This window comes from Pelobates fuscus, chromosome 4, assembly GCF_036172605.1.
Source record: "Pelobates fuscus isolate aPelFus1 chromosome 4, aPelFus1.pri, whole genome shotgun sequence".
NCBI lineage: Eukaryota > Metazoa > Chordata > Amphibia > Anura > Pelobatidae > Pelobates > Pelobates fuscus.
Genome location: NC_086320.1, coordinates 387,600,180 through 387,624,482, shown reverse-complemented (window position 1 = coordinate 387,624,482; position 24,303 = coordinate 387,600,180). Strand labels below are relative to the sequence as shown.

Here is a 24,303-nt window from a genome sequence, read left to right as displayed (position 1 = left end):
CCCTGACCATCTGTACTCTGTATAATGACTGTTACCTCGTGCACCCCATTGTACACACAGGGTACATCACTGGAAATAAGATGAGCTGGGTCTGTGATACCCGGATACCTCCCTGCACCCTACGACAAGCACTGACCAATTATCTGGACATCACCACCCCCCCTACACCCCAACTCCTGCAACTCCTGAGTATTCTCTGCGAAGAGCCAGACGAGCGGAAAAGATTGGAGACCCTCAGCCAGGTAGAAAGGGGGCTGCAAGCATAGTGTCTATTTCTCTCGGGTGAGGGAGGCATAAAGTGACTGGTTCCATAGGGTAAGGGACTGATTATCCAGGGTGATGGAGGGCGTAACTGCAGTGACTGATTATCCAGGGTGATGGAGGGCGTAACTGGTTTTCTGGGGTGATGGAGCGCATACAGTGACTGGTTCTCTGGGGTGATGGAAGGCATACAGTGACTGACTATCCGGGGTGAGGGAGGCATACAGTGACTGGTTCCCTGGGGTGAGGGTGGCCACACAGTGACTGGTTCTCCGAGGTGAGGGGGGCATACAGTGACTGATTATCCGGGGTGAGGGAGGCATACAGTGACTGATTATCCAGGGTGAGGGAGGCATACAGTGACTGGTTCCCTGGTGTGAGGGAGGCCATACAGTGACTGGTTCCCTGGTGTGAGGGAGGCCATACAGTGACTGGTTCTCTGAGGTGAGGGGGGCATACAGTGACTGATTATCCGGGGTGAGGGAGGCATACAGTGACTGATTATCCGGGGTGAGGGAGGCATACAGTGACTGATTATCCGGGGTGAGGGAGGCATACAGTGACTGATTATCCAGGGTGAGGAAAGGCATACAGTGACTGGTTCTCTGAGGTGAGGGGGGCATAGAGTGACTGGTTCTCCGAGATGAGGGTGGCATAGAGTGACTGGTTCTCTGAGGTGAGGGGGGCATACAATGACTGGTTCTCAGAGGTAATGGCAGCAAACAGTGACTGGTTTTCCAGGGTGAGGGAGGAATACAGTGACTGATTATCCAGGGTGAGGGAGGGCATACATTGACTGGTTCTCTGGGGTGAGGGGGGCGTAGAGGGACTTGTTCTCAGAGGTAATGGCAGCATACAGTGACTAGTTCTCCAATGTGAGGGGGGCATACAGTAACTTGTTCTCTGGGGTGAGGGGGCATACAGTGACTGGTTCTCGTGGGTGAGGGGGGCATACAGTGACTGGTTCTCTTGGGTGAGGGGGGCATACAGTGACTGGTTCTCAGAGGAAATGGCAGCATACAGTGACTGGTTCTCCAGAGTGAGTGACTGGTTTTCTGGAGTGAGGGGGCATAGAGTGACTGGTTCTCCAGGGTGATGGGGCATACAGTGACTGGTTTTCTTGGGTGAGCTCAGCACACAGTGACTGTTTCTTCTGGGTGAGGGAGGTTCTCAAGGGGGGTGGCATATAGTGACTGGTTCTCCAAGGGCAGAGGGCATACAGTGACTGGTTCTCTGGGGTGAGGGGGGCATACAGTGACTGGTTCTTCAGGGTGAGGGGGGTATACAGTGAATAGTTCTCAAGGGTTGGGGGCATACAGTGACTGGTTCTCAGGGGTAGGGGTGTGACAGATTCCCCTATCCATGGATTATTATACTGTTAATTTCTGCTTATTTGTTACACTGGGTAGTTCGGTATATGGGATTCACCAAACATCTGAGATCCATGTGAATGGTATTCCGAACAAACTACTGAACAGCCAGACCACCCAGGGGGGGCGTGTGCTGCTCATTGACCCTTTTCACTCTTGTTTGCACCTCAGTAACCACAATTACCTCAACATTCTGAGCAGTCGGCTGGGTGTCCTTTGTTCTTATAGACGAACACGTGGCGGCGGTCATCTGTAGCGGCGAACGCATACAGCGGTGTTTGGTCGTCGAGTGCATGGAACTCAAATCTGACACTCGACGGCACGAACACAGCTAGAATTTCAACTTCCATCAAATTTTGGTAAACAGGTGAGAATTGAATGGCATTTGGTGGGAGCAAGCTCCCGAACAGGGAAAATATACTGAACCTACCCACGAACCATTACGTTCAGTACTTTTGTACTCCCGAAAGAGGGATGTGACTTTTGTTGGGTTTCCATGTGTTTCAGGGGTACTTTCAATATATTGTAAAATGTAAGTTTTCTGTGCCTGGAGTTAATGGAGTTTAGTACAGTGCCTGACTCAATTATCTCTCAGGCACAGAGGAGGGATTACCCTGTTTTGTGTAGGAGTGTCCTGGACCTGAGAGCCAATGTAAGTACTGTGTGTATTTTGTCACAGTCCCCTCTCAGGTCCAGTGGGGAATGTCTCTGAAATATGTAAACAGAAACCCCTTGCATGTGGACTTGAATATAAGGGCAGTTGTGGCTACCAATAAATCAGTTCCTGCTTACCCTCAACATAGAGTCTCATCTCTTGTTTGTAGGGAACAGCTATACCAGCTATACTGTGATTTGGATTATAGTGCTTGGGATTATTGTAGCATCACTCTGAATAGGGGGAAAGAACATCTCTGGCAGCAAAACCCCTCTTACTCTCGGGGTGGCCGCCACAGGGGGCATTCAGTGACTGGTTCTCCGAGGTGAGGGCGGCAAACAGTTACTGGTTCTCAGGGATGAGGGGGGCATATAGTGGATGCTTCGCCAAGGGAAGGGAGCATGCAGTTACTGGATCTCTGGGGTGAGGGGGACATACAGTGACTGGTTCTCTGGGGTCAGGGGGGCATATAATGACTGGTTCTCTAGTGTGAGGGAGGCATACAGTGGTTCTCCAGGGTCAGGGTGGCATACAGTGACTGGTTCTCCAGGGTGAGGGGGGCATGCAATGATTGGTTTCCAAGGTGAGGGGGCATACAGTGTAGCGGAGCTCCAATACCCCGACTGGGTATCTCCGCTGATTCCTCCTCAAAGCTATAAGAAGCACTGCTCAGTAATCATAACTCTTTCCCCCAGTAACTAGACAACACATAGTTCTGGGAGTCAACTATGGTTTAATATGCCACACTCTGCTTTTTTTGCACAGACCCCCAGCCTGGGTTCTCTGTAGAGAATAGTACAAACCCCTCCCAGGCATCTCTGTTTCTGGGAGGTAATTGAGTCAAAAGAAGGATAACTCCATTATCTCTCAGTGACAGGAAACGATACAAAAATATACAAATAACCCCAAAATGCATTCAAACTGTACAGGTACCCCACAAGTCTTATATCCCCGAATAGCTCGTATCTGAAAGCCCAAGTTATCCATATAGCGCTCAGATCCGTTTGGTGGAACAGAATTGCCATTCGGGTAAAGTTCTGGCTGGCCGACCACAAGGTGTTAGCCCAAAACAGTTCCTGGGAAAAATAGGCTCTTACCGGTCAACTTTCGAGGGTTCCTGTGCCGGCTCCCCTTGACTCGAGGGTTCCTACGCCGGCTCCCCTTGACTCTCAGGTAGCAAATGCTCCCCCTGGTCAGTAGTACATTTCTTCGAACAGCACTCTCCTAACTCATCTGTGAGCGGAACAGGCAGTGGTACCGTTTTCCAGGGAGTTCGTGTTATTGCATATCCGAAAGGAGCTCGAGACGCTCGACGACTATGTACCACTACCTGCGTTCTGGAGACAAAATGGCCACCATTCCCTAGAGCACGTGCGTTCGGTCATACGAATGGTGGCCACCCAGGGAAAGTACTTGATATGCGTTCCTTTGAAGTAAATGAGCCAGAGGGTGGTCGAAGTTCAGTGGATATAAAAGGGGGAATGAGTCTTGGTTTGGGAAAAAATGAGGGGTACGGCAAACGAATGGACAGTAGACCCAGTTTGCAACATATAGTGACTGGTTCTCAGTGGGAGGGGCATACAGTGACTGGTTCTCAGTAGGAGGGGCATACAGTGACTGATTCTCAGGGGTATGGGGGCATACAGTGTCTTGTTCTCCAGAGTCAGCGGGGCATGCAGTGACTGGTTCTCCAGAGTAGGGGGGCAAACAGTGACTAGCAGAGGGTGAAAGGACTTTTTTTCTCTTGACTTATGTGTTTAAACTATTCTTCTATCACCTGTACCGTGTGTTACTGTATGTGGAGCGGCCAGCTGCTATCACCTGTACCTGTACTGTGTGTTACTGTATGTGGAGTGGTCGGCTGCTTTTACCTGTACCTGTACCGTGTGTTACTGTATGTGGAGTGGTCGGCTGCTTTTACCTGTACCTGTACCGTGTGTTACTGTATGTGGAGTGGTCGGCTGCTTTTACCTGTACCTGTACCATGTGTTACTGTATGTGAAGTAACCTATACCTGTACTGTGTGTTACTGCATGTGGAGTGGGCGGCTGCTTTCACCTATACCTGTACCGTGTGTTAATGTATGTGAAGTGGGCGGCTGCTCTTGCCTGTACCGTGTGTTACTGTATGTGAAGTGGGCGGCTGCTTTTACTTGTACCGTGTGTTACTGTATGTGGAGTGTGCGGCTGCTTTTACCTATACCTGTACTGTGTGTTACTGTATGTGGAGTGGGCGGCTGCTATCACCTGTACCGTGTGTTACTGTATGTGGAGTGGGAGGCTGCTTTTACCTGTACCTGTACTGTGTGTTACTGTATGTGGAGTGGGCGGCTGCTATCACCTGTACCTGTACCGTGTGTTACTGTATGTGGAGTGTGCAGCTGCTATCACCTGTACCTGTACCGTGTGTTACTGTATGTGGAGTGGGCGGCTGCTTTTACCTGTACCTGTACCGTGTGTTACTGTATGTGGAGTGGGCGGCTGCTTTTACCTGTACCTGTACCGTGTGTTACTGTATGTGGAGTGGGCGGCTGCTATCACCTGTACCTGTACTGTGTGTTACTGTATGTGGAGTGGGCGGCTGCTTTTACCTGTACCTGTACCGTGTGTTACTGTATGTGGAGTGGGCGGCTGCTATTACCTGTACCTATACCATGCCTCTTACCAGTCCCCAATGTTTCTCCCACCAGGACTCCCGCCTGTACGAAGAGTGGAAATGGTACAAATGTCCAACACTGGTTGAGGTTTTGGAAGAATTTCCCTCGATTTGTGTCCCAAGCTCACTGCTGCTCACACAGCTCCCTCTGCTCCAGCCTCGCTACTATTCTATCAGCTCGTCATCCGATGCCTTCCCTGAGCAGATCCACCTCACCGTGGCCGTGGTATCGTACAACACGCAGGGTACGTAGACCTGCTACTTGTGGCTTGTTTATAATCCATACATGGAGATAGTTCACCATGATAATAGTTTGTGATTACTTTTTGCAACAGGCTTTATTAAACAATAGGGAGAGATGGTTAAAAATATTTCACATTTTTCAGACAGTTTGATAGGACAGAAAATAAATCCAGTACACAGCGCATTAAGGACTTGATTCAAAGTTGTTTGTTTCAGTATTAGCAATGATTCCAATCCCAAACTTTTAAAATAATTGATCTACAGAAGTTCCCTTTAATGTTTATGGATTTGTTTTGTTGTTAATTAATTTGAAAGCTTTTTTCTATCAAATTGTGAATATTTAAAAAGCAGACCCAAAAATACTAAACCAAGGTGTAAGGAGAGACGTGTAGCGTGTCGCTGGAAGAACAGTAAGCAATTCTGGAGTAAAGCGTTAAAAATTGAGAAATCAGCAAGAATATTCCACTGGTTTCCATGGCGACTCTGAAAATGTTAACGTGTGAAATCACAGCTTAGTGAGGATGTGAGCTCTGTATCGCCAAATGGCATTAAAGAATAATTATGAACTCGTTTTATGTGAGAGATGTGGACAATGACAGGCGACCTAACATACCTGTAACGGCACTCCCAGGCATAAAGGGGTTAAACCGCCATTTAGTAGATCTTCCCCTTCCAGAGACACAGGCACAACTACTGCAGAACCCCAAACTCCCGAACTGGATACAAAATAGCACTCCAAACTCCCGAACTGGAAACTCACGGCTTACACTCCTGGCAATCAGTCTCTAACAGAAGAACGAGACAAAGTTCCGTGTTGAGGGTCAAGCAGTGAACAGACAGAGCTGTGGGTTTATTGTTCTTATATACACATTAGTACCACCCACAGGGTTTTGGAAAACAACCAAAAACACGTACAATACACTCAGACACTACCACACAAAATCCCCCCCTCTGCCTGTGATACAATTACCTTACACAATGGGTAATGTAATTATCACAGAGAGAGAAATACAGTTTTTCCACATTATTCATAACTTTAAAAGTATGCATCACATTCACATAAACATTTTCAGCATCAGCATACTCCAAATACAAACATACGTCAAAATCATATAAATTGGTCCAGTGGTTCAAAAGATAGATTGTAGTCCTTTGTGACCAAATGAAGCATGGATTTTCTGCCCAAAACCAGTTCCACAGAGTCTTCTATCCTGGAGATAATTGGGAAGTAATCCAATTATCTCCAAGGACAGAGGCAAAACTCCATTGAACACATGGCAGCAAAAGACAATAAAATACATAAAATACATAAAAACAGCCATTGCATAAAACAGGTACATTCAACATATCCCCAGATAGCTCAGATCTGAGCGCACTTTATTACTGAATGGCGCACAGATCACACACATACAGTTCAATTGCCATGGAGCCAAAGTCTTTCACATAGTCTTTCATTATACGAATGGGATCCATGGCATAGCTATCTCAGGTATCACTATTCAAATAGGGCAAGTACCGAAGGACCCGGCTTTCATGTCTTTGCAGGGGAAAACCAAGCTTTTTAACATTGGGCCATAGTCCAGAGGCAACAGGCGGGCAACCAGGCTTCTCCAATGCAATGTGGCGAGATTGATCTCGTCACAATACCTTTACCTCAATTCCAAAAAAAGAACCACACTTCGTAATCAGTAAACTCCAATCATCTGCACAACGTGGATCCCTAAAAGTACTCCGTTTATTGAATAATATGCAACATGGTTCAAAAAATACACACAGACCGCATAACTGGCAATCTAGATAATTCCTAGATAAATTCAGTGTAACGGATCGCCTGGCACCCCGACTGGGTACCTCCGTTAAAGGATGCTCCTAGCGTTTCCTGAGGACTCCAAGCACTCTGGCAGACACCACAATCACCAAATCTGAGAAGCATATAAATCCTCTCAAGCCTCTGAATGCTGTAGACAGTTGAATAGGAACCATACGAATAGGTTTGCACTCCTAGCAGTCAAACTGAAACAGCATGCAATAAATCCTCCCCCAAGAATGAGACGACACTTCACTTTGAGGGTTAAAACAGGAACTACAGATTTATTCACACACTGTCTTATAAAGGATTCTCCCATGCGAGGGAGGGATTTACAATACACCAATCACACAATGGTTACATCCCACAGATTCCCTCCCCTTAGCCTGAGAGGTAATCCAATTATGCATACAGTTTAAAACATACTTTTTAACCAACATTCATAACTCTAAAACCATACATCCAATTCACATAAAATTACATATTCACAATCAATCCATTCAGGGGAACAACATATCAAAAATACATATGGCATGAATCAGACCAGGGGTTCAAAAGTTAGTAAAATATATTTTAGGCCCTGGCTGGCACATGGCTATCTGGCCCAGACCGGTTTCAGAGTCTTCTATCCTGGAGATAATTGAGAAGTAATTCAATTATCTCCCAGGACAGAGACAAGACTCCATAATGCACATGGTGAGCACAAAGCATTAAAATACTATAAAATACACAAAGTCACATTTTATACATAAAACACAGACATGTCACATGTCCCCAGATAGCTGGGATCTGAGCGCACAAAACTACCGAATAGCGCTCAGATCCTATTCACACAGTTCAATTGCTATGGAGCCGAAGTTTTTAACTACACGAATAGGCTACATGGTATAGCTATCTGGGTTAACACATTCACATAAAGTCAGGTCCATAGTCCAAAGGCAAGAGGCGGGCAAGCAGCCCCCTCCAAGGACACGTGGCGAGGTCGGTTTCGCCACATTCAGAATAACAAAAAATGAATGGCCGCGCTGATTCTCCATATTTTATTCTATTTACCCGAATGGCGGTGCTGATTCTCCATATTTATTCCATTTATCTAGAAGGCAGTGGTGTTCTCCACTTACTTCTCACTGACCCACAAGATGCATTTATTCCCCAAGCAGCATGTTGAAACCTAAATGTTATATATTGTCTTTTCTGTATTAATTGTGGATAATATTCTGCTCATTAAAGATCCAGATAATGGTGTAATTAGCTATTGAACTAACATTCTTATGTCTCCTGAAGATAACAAGGGACCCTTGCATTTTGGTGTGTGTTCTACATGGCTGGACCAGTTGCCCCCCGACAGCCCCATCCCATGCTTTGTCCGTGGGTGAGTAATGTATTAATATGTCCTGAGTGATGATTGCTGTGATTGTCAGAATAATGAGTGACAGCTAAATAGGGCCCACTGACATATGCAGTGATTTTCCTCTGTAGTGCTCCGACCTTCCACTTGCCGGATGACATTATGGCTCCGTGTATTCTGGTGGGTCCTGGAACCGGTATCGCACCTTTTCGTGGCTTCTGGCAACAGAGACTCTACGATATTGAAAAAAAAGGTGATAATAAAGTTATATAATAAATTCATATGCCAAGTCAGGCATTACGTCAGGAAGGGCAGCAATGAAATACTAAGCTCTTTGTACTTTCTATGCTGGGAGTTCAGGAATGCGTGGGTGACTTGGAATGAGTTGTAGCCTGTGTCTTGGCTGCGGGTGGAACAGTCAAGTTACATTCCACAACCAGTCAAAAAAAGATAGTGAAGGCATTGGGAAGATATCTTTCTACATTGGGCAATAAAGATCCCAAGTAACTCTTATCAGAGGATGTAGGATATAGGATAAAGTGGAGTGGGAGGATGGCTTAGTGGACTGTGAGGATGTAGGATACAGAGAGGGCTTTGTGGACAGTGAGGACATAGGATAAAGGGAGGGCTTAGTGGAGTGTGTGGACGTAGGATAAAGAGAGGGCTTAGTGGACAGTGAGGACGTAGGATAAAGAGAGGGCTTAATAGAGTGTGAGGATGTAGGATACAGAGAAGGCTTAGTGGACTGTGAGGACATAGGATACAGAGAGGGCTTAGTGGACAGTGAGGACATTGGATAAAGGGAAGGATTAGTGGAGTGTGAGGATGTAGGATAAAGAGAGGGCTTAGTGGACTAGGAGGATGTAGGATAAAGAGAGGGCTTAGTGGACTAGGAGGATGTAGGATAAATAGAGGTCTTAGTGGACTGTGAAGATGTAGGTTAAGGAGAGGGCTTAGTGGACAGTGAGGACGTTGGATAAAGGGAAGGATTAGTGGAGTGTGAGGATGTAGGATAAAGAGAAGGCTTAGTGGACAGTGAGGACGTTGGATAAATGGAAGGATTAGTGGAGTGTGAGGATGTAGGATAAAGAGAGGGCTTAGTGGACTGTGAAGATGTCGGTTAAGGAGAAGGCTTAGTGGACAGTGAGGACGTTGGATAAAGGGAAGGATTAGTGGAGTGTGAGGATGTAGGATAAAGAGAAGGCTTAGTGGACAGTGCGGACGTTGGATAAAGGGAAGGATTAGTGGAGTGTGAGGATGTAGGATAAAGAGAGGGCTTAGTGGACTGTGAAGATGTAGGTTAAGGAGAGGGCTTAGTGGACAGTGAGGACGTAGGATAAAGACAGGGCTTAGTGGACAGTAAGGACATAGGATAACTAGAGGGCTTAGTGGACTGTGAGGCTGTAGGATAAAACGAGGGTTCAGTGGACTGTGAGGACGTAGGAGGGTTCAGAGGACTATGAGGTGGGACAGAGAAACATCTACTGGCATTTGAGAATTCAGCAGGCATTTTGTAATGTCTCTCAATACTTTTCAGGTCAAGTTCCTGGAGAAATGACATTGGTCTTTGGCTCTCGGTGTGCTGAACTTGACCATATTTACAAAGAGGAAACACTTGAAGCCCAGCAAAGAGGAGCCCTGAGCAAAATCTACACAGCTTTCTCCAGACAGCCCAACACACCAAAGGTATGGCCTTAATGTGAGGGTGATCTATTCAATAGGAATAATGGAACGTGGGTTGCTGGGATAATGGATTGTGAGCAGAGATAATGGAGCGTGTGCGGGGTTAATGGAGTGTGGACTGTGAGTGACCGGGGATAATGGAGTGTGAGCATAGACAATGAAGTGTGAGCAGGGATAAGGGAGTATCGGTTGTGAGATCATTGGCAGCGTCTGCTGAACTAATCGGGGGAAAACAGAAATTTTTACTTACCGTAAATTCTTTTTTTCTTAATATGGTGGCAGTAACTTATGGGTTTTGCTCCTCCCTGTGGACAAGACATCTTAACAAGCATTTTTGATTAAAAAGGACCCTCCCCCTTTCCCTATAAGAAGCAGAACCGCAAAACCTACCCCATTACGTGACAAGAAAAGAAACACAGACAAAAAATATATACTGCAAAAAAATTCTTTAATAAAGAGGGAGGGAAGCAGTACTTCCACCATATTAAAAAAAAATCATTTTTTTCTGTCATATGGTGGCAGTAACTTATGGGATATAGCAAGATACCCATCTGGGCGGGACTTACGCCACCGCAGCTTATAACACCTTTCGCCCAAAAGCAGCTTCAGAGGCAGAGAATATGTCTAGCCGAAAGTGCTTTATAAAGGTGTTAAAAGATGACCAGCACGCTGCCTTGCAGATGACCTCTGGAGATGCAAGTGCTTTTTCCGCCCATGAGGTAGCCATTGCTCGGGTAGAATGGGCCTTGACTGTAGCTGGAGACTGAAGACCTGAATACGCCAATTCGATAGCTTGAATGAGCCAACGGGATAAGGTTCCGCGGGAAGCTACCTTACCCTTGAGGTGCCCCTGAAAATTAACAAATAGATGATCTGAATTTCTGAATTCTTTTGTTCTGGCTAATTCTACAAATAACGCTCTTCTGACGTCCAATTTTTGCCATCTGAGCTCTTGAGCAAATGAAGCATCGCTAAAAAACGAAGGTAATATCATTAGCTGATTAATATTCTTTGAAGACAATACTTTAGGTAGAAAAGCCTTGTCTTCGTGAAATATGGTGAATTCATCCGAGGAGGATAGAGCGTGAAGTTCTCCCACTCTTTTGGCCGACGTGATGGCTACCAGAAACAAAACTTTAAGAGACAAAATCTTTAATGGAACTTCCTCCAAAGGTTCAAAAGGATGAACACTAAGAGCTTGTAGGACCAGGGCTAAGTCCCAAGTTGGAAACACCGATCGCTTAGGCGTTCTTTTGAGGCTGATGGACCTGAAAAATCTTCTGATGAAGACATTGGATGCCAAATCCTTAATTAGAAAACATTTAAGGCTGATATTTGAAATTTGAGAGTTGAGACTCCCAGACCAGCTTCAAAACCGTCTTGTAAAAAATGGAGAATGTTATCTATGGATGGATGTAAAACCGGGCACTGGTGATCCTTACACCAGTGAAGAAACTTTGACCAAATCCTAAAGTATATCTTAGACGTCGATTTTCTAGTAGCGTGGAGTAAGACCGCTATTCTGTCTTCTTGCAAACCTTTGTTATGAAGGATCAGCCTTGCAGTTGCCAAGCCGTCAACCTGAATATTTCTAGAACTTTCAAGGGCAGGTCCCTGTTCACGATGAGAAAGTTTGATCTGGGAAGTTCCCAATAATTGATGGTCATCTTCTTTAGAGCCGAAAACCAGACTTTGTTTGGCCAATATGGGATTATTGCCAATACTCTCGCTCTGTCTGTTCGTATCTTGAGAAGGACTTTTGGGATTAATGGTAGAGGTGGAAAGACGTAAGCAAGGCGAAAGTCCCACTTTATTGATAAAGCGTCTATCCAATTGGGTTGATCTGTTCTGAATAGGGAGGCAAAATTGTAAACCTTCTTGTTTGAAGCTCTTGCCATCAAGTCTACATCCAGCACTCCGAATCTTTCTGTCAGGATTCTGAAAATTTCTGGGTTCAACGACCATTCTTTTTGGTCCCACTTCCCCTGCTTATATCGTCGGCTATTATATTGTCGCTGCCTCTTATGTGAACTTCCGAGATGTCTTCCAGATTTCTTTGTGCCCATTCCGTAATTTCTGCACAAAGACTGTAAAGTTTCCCTACTTTGGTTCCTCCTTGGCGATTGATATAAGAGACTACTGTACGATTGTCTGATTGGATCTTCACCGCTCTTTGAAGTAACCAAGGCCTGAGGTGATGTAGAGCGTAAAGAACTGCTAATAATTCTCTGAAATTTGCAGATTCCTTTGCCTCCCTAGACCACCATTTCCTTGGAACATGGTGCAGCCTACGTGCGTTCCCCAACCTGTCCTTGAAGCGTCTGTAGTGACTATTAGCCAGTCTTTTGGACGAAAAGATAATCCTCCTGAAAGGCACTCTGAGGTTTTCCACCAAGCAAGCTGAGTTTTAACTTGAGGGGATAACAATATTTTTTTGTCTAGAACTTCCTCCTTTTTTGACCAGGTAGTCAGGATGTTCCATTGTCAGGGTCTGACCTCTGACCTTGCCCATTTGACTGCTGGAAAGGTGGCAATTAGAAGTCCCAAAACGCCCATGGCCTGTCTGAAGGAACAACTTCCCATCCTTTGGAGATTGGAAATAGTTTTTTGGATTTTCCTCCTTTTTCGTTTGGGAAGAAAAATTGACATGGAGACTGAATTGATCTTGAATCCGAGAAACTCTATTTCTCTTGTTGGAACGTAAACTGACTTCTTTAGGTTTAAGACCCAGCCATGGTTTTGAAGAACTCTTATAGTGATCTGCAGGTCCTTGCGCAGCTGTTCTTCTGTATGTGCCATTAGAAGCCAGTCGTCCAAATAAGGGATAATCGATATTCTCAATTCCCTCAAATGAGCTGTTAGAGGCGTTAGGATCTTTGTAAATATCCTTGGGGCGGATGACAGACCAAACGGAAGAGCCCTGAACTGGAAATTAATGGTGGATCTTCCTTTTTTTATCGCAAATCTTAGAAATTTTCTTGAAGCGGTAGCAATCGGAACATGTAGATACGCATCCTTTAAGTATATTTTTACAATAAAGTCGCCTCTTTGTAAGAGAGGAAAAATAGAAGCGATTGACTCCATGCGAAATCAGTGATAGGGGATAAACCGGTTTATATTCTTTAAATCCAAAATGGGACGAAAAAAGAGGTCTGGTTTTGGAATCAGAAATAATTTTGAATAGACTCCCCGAAACGTTTGCTTTACTGGTACTCTTTCTATCACTCTTTTGTGTAACAGAAGCATGGTCTGACAATATAGGGCCTGAGTTCTCTTTGAAGACTGGTATGTTGATACCAGAAACTTTGCTCTTGGTTTCTCCGTAAATATAATCTTGTGTCCCCGTTGGATAAGCCTTAGAACCCACAGATTTCTTGTGGTCTGTTCCCATACTGGAAAAAAATGTTGGAGCCTTCCTCCAACACTTCTGGCGTCAGAAACGTCTCTCTTTGTCTCTGAAGGTTCTTTTAACCTCACTTCTTTGTTCAAATCTCCGATTTGTATCCCTTCTTTGAAAGAAATGTGGTCTCTCTTGATAAGATCTCCTATTTTTATACTGGTAATTTCTGTAACCTGATCTCCAGGCGAACTTCTTATCCGGAGGAAGCGCTTTTTTGGTTTCTGACATTTGCCTAATGATTTCCTCTAAGGGAGCGCCAAATAATTTAGATTTTTCCAGTGGGAGTTCACAAAGGACCGATTTGGAAGCGGAATCCGCCGTCTAAGACCTTAACCTTAAGGCTCGTCTTGTTATAGAAGACAATCCCATAATTCTGGACGCCAATTTAAGAACTTCTACCGACATATCCAAAAGGTATTCGTTTGCCAAGTGCATGTTCTGAAACATGTGGCTAAGATCATTAACCTGGTCAGAAGATAAAATCTCTTGTAACGTATTTAGCCAAATGCCATTTGATCTGGCAAATGCTGCTCCTGCCAGTAAAGCCCAGCATTGAAACCCGGCCATCTGGTAAGCTCGCCTACAAGAGGTTTCGGCTCTTTTATCCATAGGATTCTTTAAAGCTGAAGTCTCCCCTATAGGGATGGTGTTTTTTTTTTTTAGCAATCTGCGCCACCTGAACATCTACTTTTGGGAGATCTTCCCAGATAACTTTGCCAGACAGTTTGAAGATATCCTTGAAGTGTCTGGAAATGAAGGCACATTTTTCAGGGTTTTTCCATTCCCTGAATATTAGATCAACCAGGCTTTGTTGAACAAAAAAACCTCTTTTAGGATTCTCAGATCCCTGGGGTAGGATTGTTAGGTTAACTTCCTTAATACATTTTCGGATTTCATCCGAAGGAAACCCCTCCAGTTCACTTGATGAGGATCCGGATTCATCTGAATCTATAGAGGAAATATATTCTCCGGATGACGATTCAGATGTAGATGATCTTCTTTTTTTGATCCTTTGTTGTATAGAGGATTCCACCTTTTTAGACTCTTTAATAGTCTCCAAGGTTTGGGCCAGATTCTCTTGGAACCAGGGTAGGAAAGATTGCATATCTTTTTGCTTATCTCTTTCCAAAGAGTTTGCAGTACATTGACTGCACATTTTCTTCCTTGATCTGTCTGGAAGAGGAGTTGCACATTCATTGCAAACTAGATGTTTGGATTTTACCGTAGCCTTTCTAGGCATGGAGGCAGTCAGTTTTTCCTTGTCCATCTCAGGATTAGCTGGGCTAGACATATCTGTGGAGAAATATATAAACAGAGGCTTAGAATGATTGAAAGTTCCCATAGATTCTCCAGAGAATATTTTAAAGTAAAGATTTATTTTAATCTTACCTCAAAATACCTCTGAGCCGTGTGGGGGGGCAGGTGACACGGCGTACCTCTTCTGACCTGCATAGCTCTTTTATGCGCCAGAATTCAAATTTTCACGTTTTTTTTTTGTGTATGTGTCTTTAAGCTTCTGGATTGCGCATGCGTTTTTGCGCACCCGGAAGCTTAGGTGAAATGCATCACCACCCGGGAGTGCGTTCCAACGCTGTGCGCTTGCTCAGCAACGAGCTCCGCCTCCCGGAAGCCTTTTGCCAGAACCATTCTCGGCATAAGAAGACAAACCTCTACTTGCTCCGTAACGAATAGGAGCATAGGTCTCTCAGCGTACCGCCCGGGCAGCTCTCGGACCGGGTCCCCCAGACAGACAACCCGTGTGTCTCACCCTGTGGATGTCCTGTCCTTCCCTATCGGGACAAGAAAGAAGACTGGGGTAGGTTTTGCGGTTCTGCTTCTTATAGGGAAAGGGTCCTTTTTAATCAAAAATGCTTATTAAGATGTCTTGTCCACAGGGAGGAGCAAAACCCATAAGTTACTGCCACCATATGACAGAAAAAGAATGATACTATCACTATCACTATCAGACTTGTGTATGGTCTGAGATGGGGCAGATTGGTGGCCACTCTTGTTGATGATGGATGAATGCCACCTCTACATTCTCTGCATCAAATGCCAACATTCAGTATTTAGTTGAAATATACAGCCTTGAGTTTTATTCAGTTCACAATACCCCAGCAATTTTAGATTTTTGGATTTTTTTTGTAAAGGGACTTTATCCAATATATTAAAATATATCAAAACATTACAAAATAAGATGTTCTTCAAAATATTAAATCATTTGAAAACCAAATTCAAAAATATTAGATCGAGGCCTATTTTCTTCATTGTTATGTTACTTTGTAACTATATCACTATGTTGTATACGACCGTTACTGTGCTTGGCGGAGTGCTGTTCTGGTTTTCCATTCTATGACTCTCTATCATTTTGTTAGACCTATGTGCAGGACATTCTACGCACACAACTCGCCTGTGAAGTTTATGATGTACTATGTAAGGACCAAGGACACATGTATATTTGTGGTGATGTGACAATGGCCACAGACGTCCTGCAGACAGTACAGCTCATTCTGGTTTCTCAGGGTGATATGAGCATTGTTGAGGCTGGAGACTTCATTGGCCAGCTACGGGTATGTATTGAGATCCTTTGGGTTCTGTGTGTCACATGGCAGAGATATCTTAAGCCCCCAACAAACAATCTTCAAACCATCACACTCATTCCATGTCTAGTTCTCATTTTTTTTGCACATTTAGCCCCATTTTTAGTTTTATGCCCCATTGTTAGTTTTTTATGTTTATTAAGACTCAGAAATAGGGAATCATCATTATTTTGTCCAAAAATGCAATTTTCCCAATGAAAACATTTTAGAAAGTTCTAACTGTGACAACAATACTCTATGTTTGGTGCTGAACCTGCATGGTAAAATATGGTCTTATTGATGGGTTATGGTTTAATCTTCTGTGTACACAATGGGAACTAATTTGCACTACCTGAAATATTGGTTGAATCTGGATTATTATTCAAATTTAATATTATTACCATTTAACAAATATACCAAGCATTGGGGACTAGGCTGGAGGTTTGAAGATAAAGATATAGAAACATAGAATGTGACGGCAGATAAGAACCATTCGGCCCATCTAGTCTGCCCAGTTTTCTAAATACTTTCATTAGTCCCTGGCATTATCTTATAGTTAGGATAGCCTTATGCCTATCCCACGCATGCTTAAACTCCTTTACTGTGTTAACCTCTACCACTTCAGCTGGAAGGCTATTCCATGCATCCACTACCCTCTCAGTAAAGTAATACTTCCTGATATTATTTTTAAACCTTTGTCCCTCTAATTTTAGACTATGTCCTCTTGTTGTGGTAGTTTTTCTTCTTTTAAATATAGTCTCCTCCTTTACTGTGTTGACTCCCTTTATGTATTTAAATGTTTCTATCATATCCCCTCTATATCCATATCCTGGGGACTAGTGATATCATAGGGGCTAGACTGAAGGCTGGAGATGATGAGATCTTGTGGAATGGCCTGGAGATAATGACATCCTGGGGGCTAGACTGGAGGTTTGGGGATAATGATATACTGGGGGCTAGACGGGCGGTTTAGGGATAATGATATCCTGGGGGCTAGACTGGAGGTTTGAGGATAATGATATCCTTGGGGCTAGACTGGAGGTTTGGGGATAATGATATCCTGGGGGCTAGACTGGAGGTTTGATGATATGATATCCTGGGGGCTAGACTGGAGGTTTGAGGATAATGATATCCTGGGGGCTAGACTGGAGGTTTGGGGATAATGATATCCTGGGGTCTAGACTGGAGGTTTGGGGATAATGATATCCTGGGGGCTAGACTGGAGGTTTGGGGATAAGGATATCCTGGGGGCTAGACTGGAGGTTTGGGGATAAGGATATCCTGGGGGCTAGACTGGAGGTTTGGGGATAAGGATATCCTGGGGGCTAGACTGGAGGTTTGGGGATAATGATATCCTGGGGCCTAGACTGGAGGTTTGGGGATAATGATATCATGGGGGCTAGATGGGTGGCTTGGACATGATATCCTATGGACTAGACTAGGGGTCTGAAGATAATGACATCCTGGGGGCTAGACGGGAGTTCTGGAAGAAACACTCACTGGAGTTTGCTTGAAAGTAGTCTCTTTTAAGTAGGAGTTTGTAGTGGACTGGGTCCTATAACAGAGTACGCTCCAGTTTCCTGGAGGGGGCTGATGGCTCACCTCCTGCCCAGTGATTATGGTCCCAGAAAGATGAGACCCTTTAAGTACAATGGCTGGGATTCATGGGATTTTGAATGGCACTACTGGCCCTTTAAGACCCAGCCAAGGACATAGTATGCTATTACAGAGACTTCGGACCATATACCTTATGCAGCAAAGGACATTAAGCTATGTACCAAAATGTGTGTCTTTTAATATATTTTCATGTATTGTGTATTCACCTTGTATGCAGCATTCGCCTGATTGTTTCTGTAGAATCACTCCAGTTATTATGAGAGTGAAACTGCCGAACAGTCAGACCACCCCAGTAGTAAGTGTGCCTCCAATTACCGTTTGCAACAATGTTGCGAACAGGTAATTGGCCTTTCGTGTAGTGTGTTCTTTGTCCTCTGGGTGGCCGCCATTTGTGAGACGAACACGTGGCGGTGGCCATCTTAAACCTCCGAACAGCGGTGTTTTGCAGTCGAGTGTCTGGAACTAAAATCTGACACTCGACGAGGCAAACACCGCTGAGACCTCCATACTTCCATGGATTCGTGCCGAAACTACCAAACGGGCCGCCGTTCGGTAGAAAAATTCATACGAACAAGGGGATTCAAATGAAGGCAAGCAACAGCTATTTTGTTCAGTATTTTCATCCGGTTATAGGCATGAACTGAGACTGACCGCAGGGCCACATCTCATGGAACTGTTTTCGGCTACCTTACCCATGTGGTCGGTCAAAACTTTACCTTCCCATAACTCCCGAACCCCTGGTCTGATCTGGGTGATTTTTGGATAAGTTCCTCACCCAGATCAGGGCTACCAGGGGGTACCATATTTAAAGGTGTACCTACCACATTTGGGGTACATCCAAGAAGTGGGGAAAAGTAGGTACATTATAATTATGTTAGCTGTTAAGCTGAGGGGAGGAGATGTGTGGGAGGTAACGTCTCTATGATTGGTGTACTGTATAATTAATGTGAATCCCTCCCTTGCATTTGAGAATGCTTTAAAAGAAGGTGGTTAGGAATTAAACTTCAGTTCTACTCCTGATACTGTGTGTCGTCCAGTGATTGGGAAAGGTGATGGGATACTATGGGACTTTATTGCTGACTGTGCTGGATATTCTCTGGGATTTATTACTTGTTCCTGCATCCTCTGGATATATTGGTGGAGTTAAGCTGGGAGAAATCAGCTCTCCGCTACAGAGTTAAAACAACAGGAGTTTCTTGGAGAACAGGCGAACTGTGGTTGGTATTAGTTAATACCAAGTGACTCTGCTAGTGAAGTGAAAAAGCAGGTTTTATTATTTTAATTTTTTTAATTAAAACTTTTTTATTTTATTTTTCTCCTTGCTGTTTTGGTTTTTTAACTGTTTTCCCTTTTTTCCCCCCCTCTCTTGCTGTTTATATTCCCCTCCTTGTGGCCGCTGCTGCGCTAATTAGGGGGACCTTCTCCTTAATTTCCACCTGTGTGGGATTTGTATTGCCAATATAAACCCACTACTGACTCACAGAGCTTGCTCACTGGAGTCTGCTTGAAAGTAGGCTATTTAGAGTAGGAGTTAAAACAACAGAGCAGGAGATATGAAGTTGTAACTTGAACAGAATGTAAAATAAAGGAAGTTTAAACCAAGAGGGTAAATATTGTTTAGCTCTAGTGATGTCCCGAACGGTTCGCTGGCGAATAGTTCCTGGCGAACATAGCTTGTTCGCCACGGATGGCGAACATATGCAATGTTCGGTCCGCCCCCTATTCGTCATCATTGAGTAAACTTTGACGCTGTACCTCACAGTCAGCAGACACATTCCAGCCAATCAGCAGCAGACCCTCCCTCCCAGACCCTCCCACCTCCTAGACAGCATACAATTTAGATTAATTCTGAAGCCCATTTGCCCAGTGCCACCACTCATATCTGGTGTCACAATAGCTTAAGCTTCACATTGAAAAATAATTTTTTTTTTCACTGTAATAGATTGAATAGCAGTTAGTTGCCTGCCAGCTTCTGTGTCAGGCTCACAGTGGATACTGTGCCCATTTGCCCAGTCAGTGCCACCACTCATATCTGGTGTCTCTATAGCGTGCTTTTACAAAGAAAAACGTTTTACAGTGTAAGCTAATAGCAGTCAGTGTCCTTAAAGCGGGTGTGTCAGGCCTTCCTTCAGCGTGTGCCCTTCAGAACCCTGCCAGTGTACTTTGACAGTTGCCACTCATATCTGGTGTCTCTGTACTTTCAGAGTTGCCACTCATATCTGGTGTCTCTTTACAAAGAAAAAAAAGTTTTCCAGTGTAAGCTAATAGCAGTGGGTGTCCTTAAAGCGGGTGTGTCAGGTCTTCCTTCAGCGTGTGCCCTGCAGACCCCTGCCAGTGTACTTTGACAGTTGCCACTCATATCTGGTGTCTCTGTAGCGTGCTTTTACAAAGAAAAAAAGTTTTCCAGTGTAAGCAAATAGCAGTCAGTGTCCTTAAAGCGGGTGTGTCAGGCCTTCCTTCAGCGTGTGCCCTGCAGAACCCTGCCAGTGTACTTTGACAGTTGCCACTCATATCTGGTGTCTCTATAGCGTGCTTTTACAAAGAAAAAAAGATTTCCAGTGTAAGCTAATAGCAGTCAGTGTCCTTAAAGCGGGTGTGTCAGGCCTTCCTTCAGCGTGTGCCTTGCAGACCCCTGCCAGTGTACTTTGACAGTTGCCACTCATATCTGGTGTCTCTATAGCGTGCCTTTACAAAGAAAACTTTTTTCACTGTTATAGATTGAATAGCAGTTAGTTGTCTTCAAGCGGGTGTGTCAGGCCTACAGCGTGTACTCTGCAGATCTCTGCCACTGCACAGTGCCACTCATATCTGGTCTATGTCTCAGGCAGGCAGCATTACACACATGGACGTACGGTGTGATGATGATGATGTTGTACCCGCTGCTGCTTCCTTTGCTGAGTTGTCAGATACAAGTGAAGCGGTTGATGATGACAATGCGTCCATGGATGTCACGTGGGTGCCCGCTAGAAGAGAAGAAGAACAGGGGGAAAGTTCAGGTGGGGAGACAGAGAGGAGGAGGAGACAAGTTGGAAGCAGGGGGAGGTCGTCGCAAGGAGCTAGTGGCACAGTCAGACAGCATGCATCGGCACCCGGGGTCAGCCCGACAACACGCCAATCAACGCATGCTGTGTCCACCACCAGAATGACGTCATTGCAGAGCTCAGCAGTGTGGCATTTTTTTGGTGTGTCTGCCTGTGACAACAGCGATGCCATTTGCAACCTGTGCCAAAAGAGTCGTGGGAAGTCCAACACCCACTTAGGTACAACTGCTTTGCGTAGGCACATGATCGCACATCACAAACGCCTATGGGATCAACACATGAGTACAAGCGGCACACAAACTCAAAGCCGCCATCCTCCTCCTGGTCCAGCATCTTCAGCCACGTCAACCACTGCTGTCCTCCTTGCCCCCTCTCAACCATCCGCCACTCCGTCTCTCGCCTTGAGCAGTTCCCGCTCATCTGCCCACAGTCAGGTGTCTGTCAAGGACATGTTTGAGCGTAAGAAGCCAATGTCACAAAGTCACCCCCTTGCCCAGCGTCTGACAGTTGGCTTGTCCGAGATGACATTGGCAGGGCTATTCACTTGTGTGATCTGTCATGAATTGTCATTTGAATGTTAATTTGAACTGTGGGGCACAAGAACTTGAATCGAAAACATCTTTAAGCCAACTATGTTTTCACTAAGCTTAATGAATAACTAACATTAACGAGTCGGATTAAACGCACTCTGCACTCGAGGTATGATCTGTTTAAATGACCCCACTCGGGCCCTAAATGGTAAAACGTTTCACATGGGCATACGAAAGGTACACATGGCAATTAAAATCAGAAAATATGTAAAACATTTTTAGATATACTGGAAATTAGTGCACCAATACAATTAAGCACTGTACTTTCTGTACTTTCAGGATTCATGTTTGCACGTTTTTTTGAAAATTTGACAGGAATCTATTTTTGAAGTTGTTCCCCTCCTCTTGACACGATCAATGACCTGAGAGTCTCCGTAAGCAGGGTTGACCTGTTAGACCCGTTTTCCATTCAAGTTGTGCATGATGTCCCGGCTAGGTCTCCAGGGACAAATGTTGGAGCCTCGGCATTGCCCCATTATGGAGGGAGCGTGGAGTTTGTTGGAGGCTTCGATGTGAGTAGCGAGTCTGGGGGGAGACCCAGTTGCCCCAGGATTCCCTCTGCCTCCTGCATGTTGCGTACGGTATGCCTGGCGTACGCATGGCGACTTCTCGCTTCAGTAGTTAGGACACGCCCCCCTAGCCCGCCAGCTTTTACCATACAAGCTGGTGGAGTCTGAGGCGTTCAAAAAATTTGTAGCTATTGGGACACCGCAGTGGAAGGTACCCGGCCGAAATTTCTTTTAAAAAAAGGCAATCCCCAACCTGTACTCGATTGTGCAAAAGGAAGTAATGGCATGTCTGGCACACAGTGTTGGGGCAAGGGTCCATCTGACCACTGATGCCTGGTCTGCAGGGCAGGTATATCACCTACACTGCGCACTGGGTAAACCTGCTGACGGCTGCCAAGCATGGAATGTGTGGCTCTGCAGAGGAGTTGGTGACACCGCCACGACTTGCAGGCAGGCCTGCTGCCATCTCCTCTACTACTCCTACTCCATCCTCTTCCATAACCTCCTCGGCTGAGTCCTCTTCTACTGCTGCGGCACCCCCCCAGCTCCCCAGGTGCTATTCCACATCCCTATTCTGCTGTGTGTCAGTGTGTATCTGTCAGGGTACCTGTTGTCTCTACCTCAGAGGAGGTGAGATACTGAGAATTCCGTCCTCTCAGAAGAACTGACTCTCTCGTTCCTCGCGGTCATTTCGGACGTTTACACGCCGGACGCCTCTGATCCGCCTCCTTTTATGACGCGGCTCTAGTAGCCGACGTCATGACGATTAGCCGTTCCGACCTGTCAATCAGTCCTTAGCTCGAATCAGGACTCGTCGGGGGCGTGATCATCTATCTGGAACCAGGGTATATAATGAGGGTTTTGTGTATTGGTTCATTGCCCTGTCGTGGTTCTAGCTAGTCTAGTCACTCAGCGCTCTTACCTCTATTTTACTCTTTGGTTCTGACCCGGCTTGTTTATTCTACTCTGCTTACCTCTGTTACCCTTTTGACCCGGCTTGTCTCTCGTTTACCTGCTCTCTCGTTCCCTCGACCTCGGCTTGTCTCTAGACCATTCTTTGCTTACTCCTTACGTTAGTCCGGCCATTCTAAGGTCCGGTATACGTACCTACTACCTATTTGTACTCTGCGTGTTGGATCCCTGTCCCGATCCTGACATTTCGACAGGGCCATGGATCCTGCAGGTACAAACACTCAGGTCGGTTCTCCTGACTCTAGATTTGAGGCTATGGATCATAGAATGGACCAGATGGCTCTAGCATTGCAAGCCTTACTATCTCGTTCTAGTAACCAATCAGAAGAGATGCGTACTGCTTCCGTCTCTCCTGTAAGTTCAGGCCTAGAGGTAGCCACAGTAGGTGCTTCATCTCGTATAACTCCTCCTGTACGTTATGGTGGCTCTCCGGATACGTGTCGAGGTTTTTTAAACCAGATAGGTATTAATTTCGAATTACAACCCCGCTCCTACCCTACAGATAGGGCGAAAGTTGGATTTATAATCACACTACTCATTGATAAAGCTTTGAGATGGGCTAACCCTTTGTGGGAGAATGATAATCCGTTAGTCTATAATTATAATGCCTTTGTTACTGCTTTTAGAAGGACTTTTGATCCTCCAGGTAGAAAGGTTAATGCTGCTAGACTACTGTTACGTCTTAGACAACATAACCAAACCCTTGTTGATTATGCCTTAGAGTTCAGATCCCTGGCAGCAGAAGTCAGATGGAATGAACAGGCTTACATGGACGTATTTCTAAACGGACTATCAGACCAAATTCTAGATGAGGTTGCCACAAGAGAGCTTCCTGAAAATTTGGAAGATTGAATTTCTTTTATTTCACGAATTGATGAACGGTTAAGACAGAGACAGAACACTCGAGATAGAACCCGTAGACCTTCCTTTAGACTAGCTCCCACATTTCAAAGTCCTGAATCTACAACTTTAGCGCTTCCAGAACCTATGCAGATAGGCAATACTCGTCTCTCAGAGGAGGAGAGACAGTACAGGAGAAGGGAAGGGTTGTGCATGTATTGTGGAGCAAGAGGTCACCTACGCCTAAATTGTCCTAACCGCCCGGGAAACGCTCGCACCTAAGTTCCTCCAGAGGACAGGCCTTGGGTGTTTCTATCTTGTCCTCTATACATGACTATAAAGATCATAGGCTTCTACTACCTGTTTCTTTAGTTTGGGAGAAGGGAGTACTTAATACCATGGCGTTGATAGACTCCGGAGCTGCTGAAAGCTTCATTGACCGAACCTTCGTCACTAAACACTCTATCCCTTCCCAGCTAAGGGATACACCCTTGGCCGTTGAGGCCATAGATGGTAGACCATTATCTGAACCTGTTATTTCTCATGAGACCTTACCTGTTAACTTAACTGTTGGTATTCTACACGAGGAGGGTATATCTCTTATGCTCATTTCATCCCCTTCTGTTCCTATAGTCTTAGGGTATCCTTGGCTTAAGAAACATAACCCCATTATCGATTGGGAATTGGGTGAAATAATCTCTTGGGGCCAGGGTTGCCGAGACAGGTGCTTACA

General features: G+C 45.1%; 1 protein-coding gene across 3 annotated transcripts in view; it reads left to right on the top strand.

Moving 5' to 3' along the window:
• NOS3 (nitric oxide synthase 3) overlaps positions 1 to 24,303 on the top strand; it is a 226,434-nt gene that overhangs the window by 162,188 nt on the left and 39,943 nt on the right. For all 3 annotated transcript variants that reach the window (XM_063452913.1, XM_063452914.1, XM_063452915.1), the window contains 6 exons: positions 61 to 242; positions 4,976 to 5,186; positions 8,276 to 8,363; positions 8,471 to 8,592; positions 9,877 to 10,025; positions 15,798 to 15,992. In XM_063452913.1, coding sequence (XP_063308983.1) covers positions 61 to 242; positions 4,976 to 5,186; positions 8,276 to 8,363; positions 8,471 to 8,592; positions 9,877 to 10,025; positions 15,798 to 15,992 — 947 coding nt within the window. The remainder of the gene's footprint in view (positions 1 to 60; positions 243 to 4,975; positions 5,187 to 8,275; positions 8,364 to 8,470; positions 8,593 to 9,876; positions 10,026 to 15,797; positions 15,993 to 24,303) is intronic.